The 17,967-nt window shown below is 35.2% G+C and overlaps 1 protein-coding gene across 1 annotated transcript in view; it reads left to right on the plus strand.

The window, feature by feature from the left end:
• The window catches only part of HMCN1 (hemicentin 1), a 467,830-nt gene that overhangs the window by 164,440 nt on the left and 285,423 nt on the right, over nt 1-17,967 (plus strand). The window contains exons 5-6 of the mRNA XM_028121561.2: nt 13,855-14,026; nt 16,368-16,474. Of these exons, the coding sequence (XP_027977362.2) occupies nt 13,855-14,026; nt 16,368-16,474 (279 nt within the window). The remainder of the gene's footprint in view (nt 1-13,854; nt 14,027-16,367; nt 16,475-17,967) is intronic.

The raw sequence follows: 17,967 nt of genomic DNA on the forward strand, positions 1-17,967 counted from the left end.
TCCTCTGGGGGCACCTGGGTGGCTCAGTCGTTAAGCGTCTGCCTTTGGCTCAGGTCATGATCCCAGGGTCCTGGGATCAAGCCCCACATTGGGCTCCTTGCTCCGCAGGAGGCCTTCTTCTCCCTCTCCCACTCCCCCTGCTTGTGTTCTCTCTCTCGCTTTGTCTCTCTCTGTCAAATAAATAAATAAAATCTTAAAAAAAAAATTGTGATCCTCCGTTCTAACTTCCTTCTGTGATTTCCACAGATCTTCAGGGTAAGTTCTGGCATCTAGCATGGCATGTAAGGACTTCTATGTTCTTCTCAGTCCTTCCCTGCTTTCTCTCTTACCACTTTGTATGCACACCAGCCACCACACACTTTTATATCTCTCAGATATGTCATGTTGTATCTTACCTCCGTGCCTTCAAACTTGTTTTTCCTTCTGTCCCGAATGCTCTCCTTCTGCTTGTTCATTTGATTCCTGCTCATCCTTCAAAACCCATCTCAAGTATGGGTGGCCACCTTTCCAGACAAACCCAGTTAATCATCTGTGTAATCATACCTGACATACACTTTTATTATTGTACCTCTTAGAGTCCTGTTATTATTTATTCATGTTTATTTTCTCCACTAGACTATGAATTCCCCCACCAAGAGTATATTCATTCTTTACCGCTGGTGACTCTCTATACTATGGGATCATGCTTCTGTTTTCTGCCTGGCTTTTAAAAGATAAGTTCCCCATTTTTATATTTAACTAATTTCCTCTCCTCCAAGGTATATACATTCACTTTTCCTTTTTATAGGTGTTGAAGATTGCAGGACAGTACTAATTCACCCTCCCTACCTACTCCTCAGTTAATTCTGTAACCTGGGAAAAATATACAGTTTTTGTTCAATAAGGATCATCATACTATTATTTATGGGAAAACTGAATGAGAAATGAGAGAAGAGCCTTCTGCTCATTTCATATTTACTCCACACCCAGTCACAGACCCGGTTGACTGGTCTTCAAGCAGAAAAAAATCTGACATTGATGATTGCCATTTGATTGGTGTAGTAAGTGGGCAGGGACATTGCAATTAATGCGTCCTTCAAAGAATGGGAGTGGAGGCAAGTTTACAGTGAAGGTAACAGAACTTAAGTCTAAGGGACTTGGTTTTGTATGAACCCTTTCCAAGGCTCTGGGAAATGAGCTGAAATGCATTCACAGAATTAAAATGGTGTGGGGAACAGAGTTGCAAAAATAAAATATTTAAACTGTGATTGGTTAAGACTGCCATATCCTTCAACTCTGACTTTCCCTTTGACACATATGCCCTTGTTTCCACTGACATTGGGGTGATCTTGACTATTTTTTTAGATTCATAGCTCTAGCAATGCTACAAGAACCAAGTGTGTCAGTGTATGAAGTTGAATTTTTAAAGCATGCCAGCTAAGAATTTAAAAATGCCTTTTGATAAACAGTGTTAGAGAAAAGATTGAATTATCATTCTGTTCTCTTTATAAAAAATATTATACATTTTTTTGTTATGGGACTAGACATTCAAAGAATATCAATCAAAAATGCAGGGGGAAAAGTATCGTAGACTCTTGTTAGTTAACAATAACAAAATTGTTATTAATTTCTAAATTTGTCAGGTTTTAATAATTTGGAATGTATATGTCTTATTTTTTATTGCAGGTAACTATTTTTGTTCCAACTTTTATAGTTGTGACTTTGTATTTTTTCTTTTTTTTTAAAGATTTTTATTTATTTATTTGAGAGAGAGAGAATGAGAGAGAGCACGAGAGGGAAGAGAGTCAGAGGGAGCAGCAGACCCTGCCGAGCAGGGAGCCCGATGTGGGACTCGATACCGGGACTCCAGGATCATGACCTGAGCCGAAGGCAGTCGCTCAACCAACTGAGCCACCCAGGCGCCCTGTATTTTTTTTTTTCTTAAGTAGGGCCCCCAGACTGAATAAGCTTTAGGCCAAATTTGGGTCAGTCCCTAAATAGGAGGTTTCTGGGGAAACATCAGTGTTCTGTTATCTTTTGTTGAAGAATCTTTCCATTGCTCCTCAGTCAGAAACTCAGAACTGTACCCCCTGCTCAAATGAATTTTTGAATTTTAAATTCACTCACATGAATTTGCTAGGGGTGAAACAGAGAGGGGTTACCCTAGTTTATGATAGCAAATGCCAAATACGTGTGTTCTCTAGCTGCTTAAACTCTGGCCTTGTAAAACATAGGCAGGAAGCATACTTTCACCCTTGTGTATCTAGTATAGAACTACTATTTGGTAGAATGACTGTACTTAAATGTTTATTGACTTAATTTAAAATCCCTTTTCAGGCCATAAGTCAGTTTTATTCTTTCTTCAGTTGTTAATATACTGTGATAATTAGGTTTAAAATAAACAAGAGATGGTATTTAGTCCAAAGACCCTAATAGCCTATGGGTTGGATGCTTTTCCTTTTTCCCTTTCTCCCCCTTCCCATTATTAGCTACCCACTCCCCAGAGTGTTGAAATTGTTCTCCTGCCTCTGTTTTGTCTTTACTCCTTTACTTTGTAATCTATTCTTTTCCAGACTAGAGTATCTGTTGGTATCCTGATGGGTCTTTCTCTGACTTAATCCATTGCTTTCATTTACTCCCCAAATTCGATTCTTGCTTTACTTTTCTCTTTTACCCTTAGGACCTCCTAAGATTTGTACAGTTGTTTCCAACGGCCATCTCTGGAGTGATGATTTGGTTGTAAGAGCTAATAAAGTTTTACTGTAATTTAAAAAGGAGACTGAAGATGTTTGGCAAGTGCTGAATATTCACCTATATTATTGCTAACGTTACCAGGAAAATCTAGGCTATCTTATAAATTGAAGGGTCCTTGCTAAAGATTAGAGGGAATCTGGAAGGAGTTAGTATTACTGAAGTTTTCATGCATGGTGCCAGATTTAAAAAGCTGTATAATGTTGAAATTTTACCACTTCTGTAAAGCATTTCCCAGTAATTTTAGTCCACATTGGTGGCTCCTCTTCCTGACTGCTTAAAGCACACATTGTTACTAGCATTTATGCCTTGTGAAACCTTTGAGTAATTGGACCTTTAAAATCCTCCAGTTTATCTCCTCATTGTATGTATGTAAAGCTCTACTATATGACATTTGAATGTATAAACTTCCTAAAGCTTTGTTTTTGAGTCTGTTATTAATCCTTAGGAGGGTGTTTGGGAATATGGAAAATATGATGAGATCTTGAGAACTTTACTTTAAAATCAACACATAAACAGAGCAGAGATAGGCAAAAGGCTTCTTTTAGTGACATATGGCCTGGGGTCAATGAAGCTTGCCTATAACTTGACTGAATGTTAAAATATCTAAATAATATATAAATCAGGATGGGTGCTAATCAACATGGCAGCATAGAGACAGTTAAGTCATTGAGGGAAATGTTTACAGTGTCCACCCAAGTTCTGTCAAAAAATGAGGGATCTTTAGCCAGCTGAGTTAGGATATATTTGGTCCAAAGTGGTTATGATTAGGGAAGAAAAGAACTGTAGTCTATGGCCTATAAGCTTTTTCCATCTCATTGAGAAGAGCATTGGTATTGTGAGATGAATCAGCCCAATGCTATTAAGTGTTTAATACATCTAAATCACTTACCCTGTCTTTTTCCCCAAACTCAACAAGCACATGACAGTATGGTGGATTTACAATTTAAGTGTGTGTGGAGGATGTCATTTTAAACCAGGGCATAATTTGAAAATTGCATAGAGTCAAAATTATGCTTGAAATCCATTCAGTCACTTCTAAATTACTAGGACATAGACCCTTAGAAGCTCAAAATCTAATTTATTTTTTTTCCTTCTCTCCCTCTCTCCCTACCTTCCTTTCCTTTTTCCTTCCTCCCTCCTCCTCTCTCTTTTCTTCCCTGGGTCATTTGGAATCTAAGATTTCTTTCAAAGGTAGGAATATGAGGGGGTGATGGGAACCTAGAGAACTTCACCCTATATTATAATCTTACATTGGTTAGTAGTATGAGATTTAGGGTTCTTTGCCTTTTTTTAGAATCTTATATCTTATATTTACTGGCAATGTGTTACATGGTATAAAATGTAAATATTTAGAGTTATGGAAAACATTTAATGAAGTAAAATTTGTAAAGTTCTTAGTATAGGGCTTAGCATGTAAGTGCTTTTTAAATGGTAGCCATCACAAAACACATACATACATGCTTACATACATACATACATAAAATGGTAGCCATCAAAACAACCATACAGGTATGATCTGGAGCGCAGAATAAGTCTGCCTCTAGAAGCCAATAGAGAAGTCATGTGGTCATAAAGTGTTCTGATTCCTCCTTGTAAATATGAGAGTTGGCATTATCAGTCTTGGGGGTTCAATATATGTATGTCTGCCCCAAAGAAGTATGTTCTCTACCCCAAATTGATTTAGTCTCAGTTGAAATTAGGTTCCTGAACTTAAGAAACAGATCTTAGATCCTAGTAAATTCTTCTTGGTAATGAATTCTATATTTTGAAGTTTTCTGGAAAAGATCTTGCTAATTTTCATTAGGTGTTTGTTGTAAGGGACTAATAGGATTTTTACATGTCAAGTAGAAACCAGACGATCTTGTATTTTAGCTTCCTTCCAGTAAAATGGAGGTGGGGGTAGATCAGGGCACGTAAATACCTACTGTTCTTAGTTGTTATAAATTAAAATTTGCTCTAGTACTTGGAAATACTTTAGCTCATCGTCTCTTCTCTTAGTTATTTAATGACTATTAAAATAAAACACTTGAAAAGAGCTTGTAGCCCATTTATGAAATACAGAATTTCTTTGTAGTGTGAATTATTTCATGCACTAATTTATCTCTTTTAAGTAAGATGTTCAGATACTTCAAAAAATTTTTTTGTTTAGTAATGTAAAAGACTGTTCTGTAGAAGAGACCGTACTTCTGTAAAGTTGTTTTTAAAACTCTCCTTCTATCTCCCTTTGAGAATCTGGTTAAATTATGAATCCTCCTCCCATGTATTATGTCCACATGCTTATATAATTCTGCATATCTATTCAAGTAAAATGCTAACTTTAATAGTACTCAAGTATCTCTTTAATTAGGGTGTTTGTGTTACTCAAAAAGAGCTTGGAGTAAGTTTGGACTTTTTCCTGCTTTGGTGGAGCCAGGAGTGAGACCACAACTAGTCTGTGTATATGTATATGTATTTAAATGTATATGTATATAGGCATATGTATATGTATATAGGCATACACACATTTATGTATGTCTGTACAGATACAGCATGTATGTCTCTACACAGAGGCATGTATTTATGTACTTATGTATTTTTATAATTTCTTTAGCTTTAATAACTAGGAAGAGTTTTAAAGAGAGACTTGAATTCACTGAGACTTTTCCATTCTAAAATAGATAGGTATTTAGTAGAGGAAAAAAATGAGACAAACAAACCAAAGACCCAGGCAAACATAAAAGGATTCAATGGGAGACATAATGAAAAAATCAATCTTTTATTTTTTTAGCTTTATTGGGGTATAATTGAGAAATAAAACTGTAGGATATGTAAAGTGTAAATTGTGATGACATGATATACATAAACATTGTGAAAAGACATTCATCAACTCACAAATTTATCTTTTTAAAAATTATTATTATTATTATATATTATTATTTGGTGAGAACATTTAAGTTCTACTCTTAGTAAATTTCAATTATATAATGTAGTGTTATCAGCATGGTATCAGTCCTATGTGGAATCTAAAAAAAAAAAAAGAAGAAAAGTCACACTCAGAGATAGAGAGTAGAAGAGTGGTTTCCAGAGCTGGAGAGTGTGGGAAATAGGGAGAGGTTGGTAAATGGATACACATCTTCAGCTAGAAGATGAATAAGGTCTGTGGATCTAATGTATAAAAGTCTATCTTTTGTATTTTTATTATTTTAAAGTGTATTTTCTGGCAAACTAAATTTCCTCAGTCATTTGTAACACATTGAAGTTGTGACAGATAAGAATTTTATGAAGATAAATTAATGAAATATACTTTGACACCTTAAAATAACCAGCAGGAATGATTTCACCCTTCAAAAATGTCTGAAGTGTGCTCTTATTTTTTCAGCTGTTGCACATTAGAGAACTTCCATCATGTTGAAGGTGTGGTAGTTTTACAAATACTTTTGGTGTTCATAGAGTTGAAAGTTGAGGGTTGCTTTTGTCATCAGTTCTCTGTAGTGTCCCCACTGAACCCAAACTTCCTAGTGCTGTTCCCATTTCGTACCCTTCCCCCAACCCATACTCTTTGTATGACTTGGGTAAAATTTTCATTCCAACAGAAAATCTTTTAAAAAAAAAACCAACCTTATAATACAAATTATTCCTTCTTTTGCATACCTTTAGCACAAGCATTGTAGAGACTTGTCCTATGAATCACTAATTACACCTGTTTTTGAGCCTTTACTGTTAGAAAAGCTCACTGTACAATTTTCCAAATTAAGTAAGTATTAGGTAAACAAAAAGTAATACAAGTGGATATTATCAACAAAAGACCGTTTCAGGAGAACTCAAAGTGTGACATCTCAAAGTGATTTGCTAAAATTTGCAAACTGAAATTGGGTTTGTCAGCACTCTGTGAGTGGACCCATCCTCAGGAAGAGACTCACATTAACCAAACTTACAGTGGTTTTGTATAAAATCAGAATGCCAACTCATTCATCTATGATGAGAAATCTAATTGCCATAAGTCTAGAACACTTGTATTGATGTGGCTAGTGTGTTCACTCCCTGCAGGCACATATACAAGGGGGACGGATTATCATCTGAAGGTTTCCTGGAATCAGAACAAGGGGAAATTTGTTCCAAGGCTCTATTCCAAGCCATTATGCATGGATATCTAAGCTTCTTATCACAGGATGATGTATTTCCTCCTTTGTTTAAGTTCTTGGTGGGAAGGAGCTGCAAGGGAAATGTCATGACTTTTTATCATAAATTCCATGGTATCTCCTATCTGGATCTCTCAAGTAAACTCCAATTCCATATATCTGACCACCTCCTTCATACTTCCACCTGGATAGCTAATAAATAGATGTCTTAAATTTAGCATGCCCAAGCTTAGAGCTTTCATCTCATGGTCATTCCACCACCCCATTAAATCAACTCTCTCTGCCGTCTTCTCAGTCTCAGTGTTCAGGAAACTTTGTCAAGCCTGACCTCAGTAAACATCCAGAACTGGTCACTTCTCATTGCCCCACTGCCCAAACCCTGGTCTGGGTCAGTCTGGGTCATCTCCCACCCAGATTATTGCAATGTTCATATCTGATCTCCTTGCTTCTGTCCTTGCATCCTCTAGAGTCTTATTTCAACACAGAGGCTGGAGAGATCTTTTTAACACATGTCCTATCACGTAACTCCTGAGCTATCAAGGCTTAGCTCAAATCTGCTGTCCAAACACAGGAATATGTAGGCTCTCAGTACTATATACTTACTCTTGAAATGAAAGTGAGCAGAATAGTTTACATGACCGCATACCTGTTGTATAATTGGGAGTTCTCTGAATTAATGTCTATGTAGAATACAACATTTCTTAAAGGGAAAGTAATAAAATGTGCTATTTTGAAGCTTATGTGTATTATTAATACTCAACAATAAGAAGGGCAGTTGTTTAGATTTCAGACCGACCAAGATTTTTTTCAAGGAGGAATCTTTGACATTGTTTACTATGATACAGAGATATTAAAAAAATAGACCAACTTTTAGTAAGTTTTATTATTGTTTTCTTACAGACAGTGCACCTCTTTATTGCCTGCATCCAGGGTGACTGCTGACATTGCCAGTCTTTAGTATACTCTTGGCTTGGGCTTTATCCTCGATGTAACTGGGAATCATTAAAACTCTTTGAGTAGACAAGTGCATCACAGTAAGAGCTAGTTAATTTGTTTTTAATGTCTGTCCCATTTCTCCAACTAGATTATCATGTCTTAGAAGGCAGGAAATGTGTTTCTATTTCTTTGGTATTCTTTATAATATCCTGTACTATCCTTTATATTCAGTAGGTGCTCAATAACTACTTGATGACTCTAAGAATATTCTGAATTATGGGCTTCATGCTTTACTGCAGAGTAGAAATGTACCTGGACTTTGGGGTGGGGGGGAGAGGCTCTCCTGGTTATCCAGAGGATCATCTCTCTCTTAGCCAGAGCAGAGCTGAATGAAACCTGCCTCTGCCATTACGTAGGGTCTACCACAAAAATATAGCAAGTCTTTCTCACATAAAATACAACATAGATTTAAAGACTTTACTATTTTGATATAATTTAATTCTTGATAATTTGTTGCCCAGTGGTGATAAAAACACACAGCTTATCAGATCACTGATTTGCTTGCCACTTCTCATTAAAAACACTTGCATTGATTTTTGTTTTTCACTAGCTTTATATATATATATATATTATATATTATATATATAAATATATATAATATATATATTCCATTAATTTACGACAAAGGAACCAAGAATTTACAATGGGGAAAAGATAGGCTCTTCAATAAATGATGTTGGGAAAACTAGATAGTCACATATAAAAGAATGAAACTGGACCACTATCTTATACCATACACAAAAACTAACTTAAAATGGAGTAAAAACTTAGATGTGAGACATGAAACCATACAACCCCTAGAAGAAAACATAGGTAGTATGCTCCTTGATATTGGCCTTGGTGATGATTTTTTGGATTTGACAGCCAAAACAAATGCAACAAAAGCAAAAAATAGGCCTCTGGGACTATATCAAAATAAAAAGCTTCTGCACAACAAAGGAAACCAACCGCAAAATGAAAACACAAACCTATGAAATGGGAAAAGATAGTTGCAAATCATATATCTGATAAGGGACTAATATCCAAAATATATAAATAACTAATGCAATTCAATTGAAAAAAACCAAACAACTTACTCAAAATGGGCACAGGATCTGAATAGACATTTTTCCAAAGAAAACATACAGATGGTCAACAGGTATATAGAAAGATGTTCAACATCACTAATCATCAGGAAAGTGCAAATCAAAACCACTATAAGATTCTATCTCACACCTGTTAGAATGACTCTTACCAAAAAGACAAGAAAGAACAAGTGTTGGCAATGATGTGGAGAAAAGGGAACCATTGTGCACTGTCGGCGGGGGGGAATGTAAATTGATGCAGCCCCTATGGAAAATAGTATGGAGGTTCCTCAAAAAATGCAAAATAGAACTATCATATGATCTATTGATTCCACTTCTAAGTTTTTGTCCAAAGAAATGAAAACAATAACTTGAAAAGATATATGCACCTCCATGTTCACTGCACTATTATTTGCAATAGCCAAGACATGGAAGTAACGTGAGTTTTCATTGACAGATGAATGAATAAAGAAGATGTGGTATAGATGTACTTGGGAATATTATTCAGCCATAAAAGAAGGAAATCTTGCCATTTGTGACAACATGGATAGACCTTGAGGGCCATATTTCATTATGCTAAGTGAAACAAGTCAGACAGAAGAAGACAAATACTGCATGATCTCATTTATATGAGAAATCTAAAACATAATCAACAACAAAACAAAAACTTAACTCATAGCTACAGAGAACAGATTGGTGGTTGCCAGATGTGGAGGGTGGTAGAGGGGTGAGAGACATGGGTGAAGGGGGTCAAAAGGTACAAACTTTTAGTTATAAAATAAGTAAATCTTGGGGATGTAAAGTACAGCATGGTAGCTATCATTAATAATACTGTAGTGTATATTTGAGAGTTGCTAAAACAGTAAATCTTAAAAGTTCTCATCACAAGAGAAAAAAATTGGGGCACCTGGGTGGCTCAGTTGGTTAAGCGTCTGCCTTCAGCTCAGGTCATGATCCGAGGGTCCTGGGATCAAGCCCTGCAACAGGTTCCCTGCTCAGCGGGGAGCCTGCTTCTCCCTCTCCCACTGCCCCTCCCCCTGCTTGTGCTCTCTCTCACTCATAAATAAATAAAATCTTAAAAAAAGAGAGAGAAAAAATTGTAACTGTGTGACAATGGATATTAACTAAACTTATTGTGATTATTTTGCAATGTATTTAAATAATGAATGAAACTAATATAGCATTATATGTCAGTTATATTTCAGTACAGAAGGAAAAAAATGTTCTTGCAAACAGCTAAACAAAGCTCTTCAAATTTTGTTCTTGAAGGCTATGCAAAATGATTTTACTTCCATTCTTGCTTAATACTATTATATTTCATAATACATAACAATGTATCCTGGTTTTGTGCCTTGAAACAATACTTGCATCTTATTCCAGAGTGGAATAGACATGAACTTACTTTTAAATACTGATCATTACATAGGATGCAAAATATTTAAAGTAAGAGAGTATCTTTAGGAATAGGGACTTATGTAAAATATAATTATTGAGCTAGAATCAGTCTGGTTAGTGTTTAAATGGTACAAGAACTCTTTCAAATATCAGTTTCCTCATATGTACAATAAAGGAGCTGTATTAGATGGTCTCAAACCCCCTTTGATATATAAACTGGGACAAATTGTTAGAGAAACATTTTTGCATTAAAATTTTTAATGTATAACTAATGGTTCCCTAGTGGTTTGAAACTGTTTTTATGTTAGTAAAAATGCACCAATGCAAAGATTCTCACATTATTCTAGTTCTGTTCCATTTGTCACTAAAACAGAAGATCATTTCCCATCTCAGGAGGACATTTCTCATGGTTAGACAAAGATTTGTTCTTATATATGACAATATAAGAGGCCAGAAACCTCACTAATGGTGATTCTGTAGCTTGCAGTGATCTACTTTTATTCATATGATGGTAAAATCTATATTTTCTAACAAAATGGATTGCATCTGTTTTCGATTTGATTTTTTCTTATAGGAGGATAAAAAAGTGACTTTTCAGAAGTCTGTACTGTATCTTTCACAAGTAATGTTATGATACATAGTAATCCCTTTGTGAAAGCCTCATAAATGTTGATGAATTGGAAATGGTATTGAGTAAACCCAAAAGTGCTTATATTCCATACCGTTTGAACACACTTGCCGTATGAAAATGCAACTCAATTAGAAAGTCTTCCATTTTTATAAGCATGCCTAAGACTTAGTGATTTCTATGCATACCTAATAGACAATGGATAGGTATCCAGTGATACATTATAACCTCTCTGCACTGAGTTTGAAGGAAAGATATATTTGAGGAGCCACCCAGAGATACACTATACATTTAAAGAAGGATGTGTAAAAAATTTCTTCCATTTCTTGCATTTCATAGTTGAACCTGAGGTACTATGCAATTCCTGTTTTCTAATTCTTTGTCTCCTTTTCAATGGAGAATTATTTACAGACACATTATGTGTCTTGCCCTTAAAACAAGTCTTCTGTTCATTTATCCAATTTTTTTCTTGCCCTCTTCCCTCTTCTGTCTCTATGCCAGACATTATCCTCAGAGTTGTTTATTATCAGTCAAATTTATCATTTGCTTTCTGAGACAATAAGCCAATCTTTTCCATTTCTTTGAGTTAGGCAGCCATGTTCTATGTATAAGAAATAAAAATGTCAACATTCTGATGATTAAAATGTGTTTTATTTGTGGTGAAATATTACTCACAAGTCTGATTTCTGTAGCCATATGGACAGATTTGATGAGCATTTCTCTTCAAGCATGAACAGTGAGAGCCCATTTTTCAAATACGACATCTGCTTCTTCAGACAATTTTGTTGATATATGCTTCATTTCATATGTAAAATTCCATGTACCTTATAAGGTTAAAATTTGAGGGAATATATAATTTCATTTTAGGGGTGATTAATTATAATGAATTTGGTTTTTCTATTCAATTTGTCTATAGCACCACTATAAGGTGTTTTTTGGTAAAATACCACTTCTGGTGTATTAGTCCTCTGCTTACATCCCTTCAGTAATTTTTCACTGGGGTGTTTAGGATAAAATCCAAAGATCATATCCTGACTTCGTGACAATACATGGTCTGCCCTTAACACAAGCTTCCAACTTCATCTTCTGCTTCTCCTTCTTCTGAACACTTAACTAGCTGCTTGGCTTCAATCATGTTCCCAACATATTTGGAATACTTCTGTCTTCGTGTATTTTTTCAGATCCTGTCTTCTATCTGGAATGACTTTGCCTTATTTTTTTCATTTAAAGAAATATTATTTGACTTTCATGCATGATTTTTTTTTCACTTGGCCTATGAAGCCATTTGTTGAAATATTCTTTCAGGGGAAGAGAAGGGAATTGAGATATGTGGGAAAGAAATATGAATATGTGCTATTTGGCAACTATATGATGGGCACTTTACATATGTTATTTCAACAGGGGTCCCTGTTTCATGAATTCCTATAATATTCTTTTATTTAAGAAGACATTATTATGATCATCATCATGACCAACTTCATACACATTAGTGCATATCCCAGTTTTATCATGTATAGGGCATTACACTTGGTATTGGGTATACCAAGATGAAAGAGTTGTGGATGGTTTTGACACTAAAGAAAAGACAGAAAGATTTATTAAAAATGAAATAATGTATAAAACATGCAAATAACTTCATGAATACTAGTTTAGAGAAGAAGAGTGTTTACTAAATATTGACTAAAATAGTTGCTCAGTACCTGGAAAAGTACCTTGAACCATAAACATTTGTTTTATGAATGAATATAATTGCCTTACCATTGTTACTTGTATGATAATATGTGTTAGCCACTTTCTTCATCCTTGGGAACAAACATCAAGGGATAGTTTTTATGGAGAGTGAAGTTATTGCACAGTATTTGTTGTTTGATTAATTGATTTGTAACTACCATTATTGTAATTTAAAAAATGTTTTTATTTTGAAAAGTTAGGCTGTAGCTTAATATTCAGGTCTGTTTAGTGTTTTATGAATAATTACAAGGGAAATTATTCATAATAGAATATAATCTTGAAAGATGTATCAGAGAAAGATCAGAGGTAGATTAAAGATTATCATGATTTTGAATTAATTGTAGTAAGTTCAATACAGACATGCACTGTTTGTTTAGTGAGAAATTGCATTTGCTGTTGCAGAACACTTCTGAGAATTGGAAGTCTTCTTTGTTCACCATGAGGCATTAACACATTTTTATAACCCAATTTCTTAATATTTTCCCAAAGAGTAGTTTTCAAAATACACTACTTAAATTGGTTCTAATCTGAAATATTTTTCTATGATTTAAAAAATGCAGTGGCCATTTTTTCCATTGTTTTTGGTACTTATTTATTTTATCATAAAAATGAATATTTTGCTGGCATTGCAATTATTTTTCAATATTTAATATACTACAATATATATTATAATATTCTATATATAATTACAATATACTATATTCCCAATAATTCAGAGACCCAATATATTGAAATTGGATTAGATAATTTGCTAATTATCTTTTAAAATTGGATATTGAAAGAAATCCAGAGAGAATGGAGGGAAAAGGGATCTAACAATATTGGCAATACCATGTTTTTTTATAGGTTTTTTTCATTTTTTTGGAAAAATATAAAGCTGTCTGTAATATCTCTGCATATTTCACTTAACTGGCTTTTGGACACCACAATCTGATTTTGAATATATTATTTCAAGTAGATAACTTGACATTTGAGCATGGGTTAAAGTAGCATTTTATTCTGAATCTACTACAATAGCTGGATGTAGGAAAAGGTTGCTCTTCACTGTGATGAAAATAAACCTCACACCAGTACAGGAAGTACCTGATTCATGTGATTCACCAAAGCGAAATACTGCATCTCGAAGTCGTGGCTGTATAAAACTATAAATGTGTCTGATATCACTCACACTTCTTCTTTTCTCTTATAGGTGTTAAAATGGGTAGAGGAGGCAGTGCAGTCCTCTAAAGTCCATCTCTTATCAACAGATCATTTGGAACAAGCTGTAAACACTTGGAAAATTCCTTTTGATCCCAGCCTAAAAGAGGTTACTGTGTCTCTCAGTGGCCCTTCTCCAGGGATTGAAATTCGCAATCCTTTAGGTGAGATATATCAAACATCATATAATAAAATACAAAAACCATGAAAGGTAAAAGGTTTTTGTACACTTATTTATGTCAGGTTAATGCTAACTTTATGAATAATTCAGTAAATTCAAAAGTGACTAGGAAAGATGTTTAAAAAAATAAAACTGTTTTAGTCATAATTATTAATTGAATTAACATGAGATTCAAAAAACTGAAACTCCTAATAATTTAAACAGATATTTAGTAACTTAATTGTAGCTAAACTACTCAAAAGAAAAAAATTTAATTTGAGCCTGAAATTATATTTTCCTAATTTATGTATGAGGAAATATTTCACAGTAACATAGTTTGTAAAATTCAGTATTTTATGTATTTTTAATGAATAATGTGAAAAGCCTCCTTTTAAAACAACTGCCTAGTTTTTTTTTTTAAGATTTTATTTATTTATTTGACAGAAAGAGAGAAAGCAAGCAAGATAGAAAGCACGAACAGGGGGAGGGGCAGAGGGAGAGGGAGAAGCAGGCTCCCTGGGGAGCCAGACATGGGGCTCAGACCCAGGACCCTGAGATCGTGACCTGAGCAGCCGCTTAACCCACTGAGCCACCCAGGCGCCCAAACTGCCTAGTTTTTTACCATATCATATTCTTGATAAGATTTAATTTTACAGAACACAGTTAAAGACCACATTCATGTTCTTATTAGAATAATGTTTTGGCGTGCCTGGGTGGCTCAGATGGTTAAGCATCCACCTTCGGTTCAGGTAATGATCTCCACATCCTGGGATGGAGCCCCACATCGGGCTCCCTGCTCGGCAGAGAGTCTGCTTCTTCCTCTTCCACTGCCTCTCCCCACTGTTCATGTTCTCTCTCTCTCTCTCAAATGAATAAAATCTTAAGAAAAAATAATGTTTTAATTTACTTTGTTTCCTTGGGGCACCTGGGTGGCTCAGTCGGTTAAGCGTCTGCCTTTGGCTCAGGTCATGATCCCAGGGTCCTGGGATAGAGCCCCGCATTGGGCTCTCAGCGCTCCTCCTGCTTGGTCTCTCTCTTTTTCTCTATCGGATAAATAAATAAAATCTTTAAAGAAATTTACTTTGTTTTCCCAATCATATGTTACAACCCTAAGAATTGGCCTGATTCCATTCCTAGTTGAGTATTATAAGACTTACATTGAAAAGTAATCTAGTAAAAACAGAAACCTCATTTTCCCTACTGTTTGCATTTAGAATTTTTTTTTTACCTGTTGATGTTTGCAAAATATTATTATTTCCATTGTGGCTTTAGTGTGTTTTTTTAACCTATTTGTGAGGATTTATAAATGGAAAGAGAGTAACTAGCTTTCTTATTTATTCAGTTTGAATCTTAGAGAATAGTTAATCCCTAAAAGAATATAGCATAGGAAATTGTCCTTGAAGGTCACATTCATACTACCAATTAAATTGAAATGTACAAAACAAGGAAAACCTCTTTTTCAAGACTCCTACAGATAAATGAATTTGTCCATTGAGGTAGCATTCCCTTCTAATACCTATGCTACCCAGGAAAGATTTGTAGTTTTCACCACCTGGTTAATTAAAAATACCCATATCCATTGCATGATGGTTCTACTACTTTAAAAAGTCATTGACAGTGACATCAGTATTTTAAAAGTTATTTACAGTGAGTGTAAATCTTTTGATGCAAACATGGGATTCTTATAATTGATTTGTTTTTTTAACTGCAGAAGTAGTCCATAGGAGAGCCAAGAGTGAAGTCAATAACTAAACTATGGCTTACTTCCAAATTTGCTTTTCTTATTCTCTAGGTTCCAACTGTTAGATACTTTAGATAAATCTCAGGTCAATAGGAGATGGTATCATGCTACTTCATTCCACTGCTTCCTTTAAATATGACCACAAAAGCCTCCTGTGCTTCATGGAAAACAGCTTAACATTTTGTGTCTTGTGCACAAATATGCCCAAGGCTCTCATGTTAGTAATACCTTGAGTGATCTCCAAAAAGGCATTTATTCCGGTTTACTGTTCTTGCCATCTATTAAATCTAAATGTCTCTAGTGACTGCACGGAACTTCTCAGTAGCCATAATAATTGTTATCTAGTTTGGCTTTGGATATATGATTACAGTCTGCCAGTTGTTATTCTTATTTTTAGACCAAATCCACATGGCAAATGGGAATCTGATAGTTCAGTTCCAATGTCCAGAAACCATAAAATTAAACCTATATTAGATATAAATAAAGTAATGTTTTCAGCTAAAGGTACAATAGTCCCTCAGGTAATTTATACTGGAAGTGTATACAGCTAATTCACATAGCTGAAATAAAGATTGTGCTTGTTACCTTTATGTCTGTCTTTTAGGGAAGCTGATAAAAAAGGGATTTGGCCTGAATGAGCTATTAAATATCCATAACTCTGCCAAGGTGGTAAATGTTAAAGAGCCAGAGGCTGGAATGTGGACAGTGAAGGTATGATTCTTTTACAAAGTCTGTGTATTTTACTTTGTTGTTGGCATGTTTTATAAAGTGTATACAGGTTTATTTGTATCTTCTCTTGCAATCATGGAGAATGCTTTTACCAAAAAGCAGTATATGTAGTGCATTTGTAAAGGTGTCTTGATCACGTGAATTTGATAGCATTAAGTTTTGGTGACTGAAAGGCATTGATGTCACCACAGAATACATTAAATTTCTCAGATAGTTTTCCAATAATCAAACCTGTAGGCTGATTTTATTATCCACTCCTGCCTCCAAAACTAGTCAGAGAGGAGCCTGTAGAGAATAATGGTTAGGGGCATAGGCTCTAGTATGGGGTGCCTGGGTTGGATTCTGAGCCCTGCCACTTAAAAGCCATATTTCCTTGAGACTGTAAGTTCTCTGTGCCTTGCTTTCCTCCTCACAATGTAGAGAAGGCAGTAATATTTCTTTACTTTGTAGAATTGTGCTGAGAATAAAATTAAGATGATACAAATGAAATACTTAACATAGTTCCTGTTACAAAGTGAGCACTCAAGTTCTGTTGGCTATTGTCATTTGGTGGATCTGCATTCATTGTTTAACACCAAATGGTATTTGGATCCTAGAATTATATTAAGTAGTGTATGTTCGCTCTAAGCATTGTGTTGTGATACAGAGGAGCGAACATACATCCAGAATTAAGGATACCATACATTGAAATCCAGTTCTACTGCATATTATATATGTGACCCCCTGTAGTGGATGTTCTGAGTGACTTGTCCATATTTCCCAGGGTTTTCAGAGTGCTCTGGCCTACTTCCAACTCCCGTATCTGCATTACTGTGCCCAAGAGGGTTTTTTTTCCTAGAACAGAAGAAGGCTGTTCTGCCAGAGAATGAAACCCCTTAGGGGCAGCTTTCAGCCTCTGTAGGAATAAGCTCCAGTTGTCCACATGGGAGCAAGATTAAAAGCACACACTTTGGGGGCTGCATTCCTTTTCCTGTATCACTTCCCCTCTTCCTATTAGCATCCTTTGTACCTCCCAAATAAACAACTTGCTCTAGAATCCTTCTGGGATAACTCAAATGAAGATACCCCTTGCATCATTTACTCTTGCTGTCTCAGCTTCTCTACATTAAAAAAAAAAAAAAATGGGATTCATGGGCTCCTGGTTGAAGGGGTAGAGCTGCTGTGAAAGTGCACGGAGGTGTTTTTACCATAGCAATTTGAGGCGCCATTTTGGAATGCCAGTTTTTGTTTTTTGTTTTTTGTTTTTCTTTTTAAAAGAATACCTATATTAACTCTCCCAGCTTAAAGAATGAAAGTTTCCATTGTAACTCCATTCAAGCTCTAGAATATCAGTTCTTTATTCTCAGAACTCTCAGCCTTGTAGAAAAAGTAGAAATTGTAATATGGATTTTTTTTTTTTTGAAGGTGGATAACATGGGATAAGGGTAGAGGTGAAAAGGCAGTGGGAAATGTAACAGTCCTGTCTGCCTGTTTGA

Source organism: Eumetopias jubatus, unplaced genomic scaffold, assembly GCF_037043125.1.
Source record: "Eumetopias jubatus isolate StellerSeaLion01/CBP00866 unplaced genomic scaffold, mEumJub1_p1.0 scaffold_12, whole genome shotgun sequence".
NCBI lineage: Eukaryota > Metazoa > Chordata > Mammalia > Carnivora > Otariidae > Eumetopias > Eumetopias jubatus.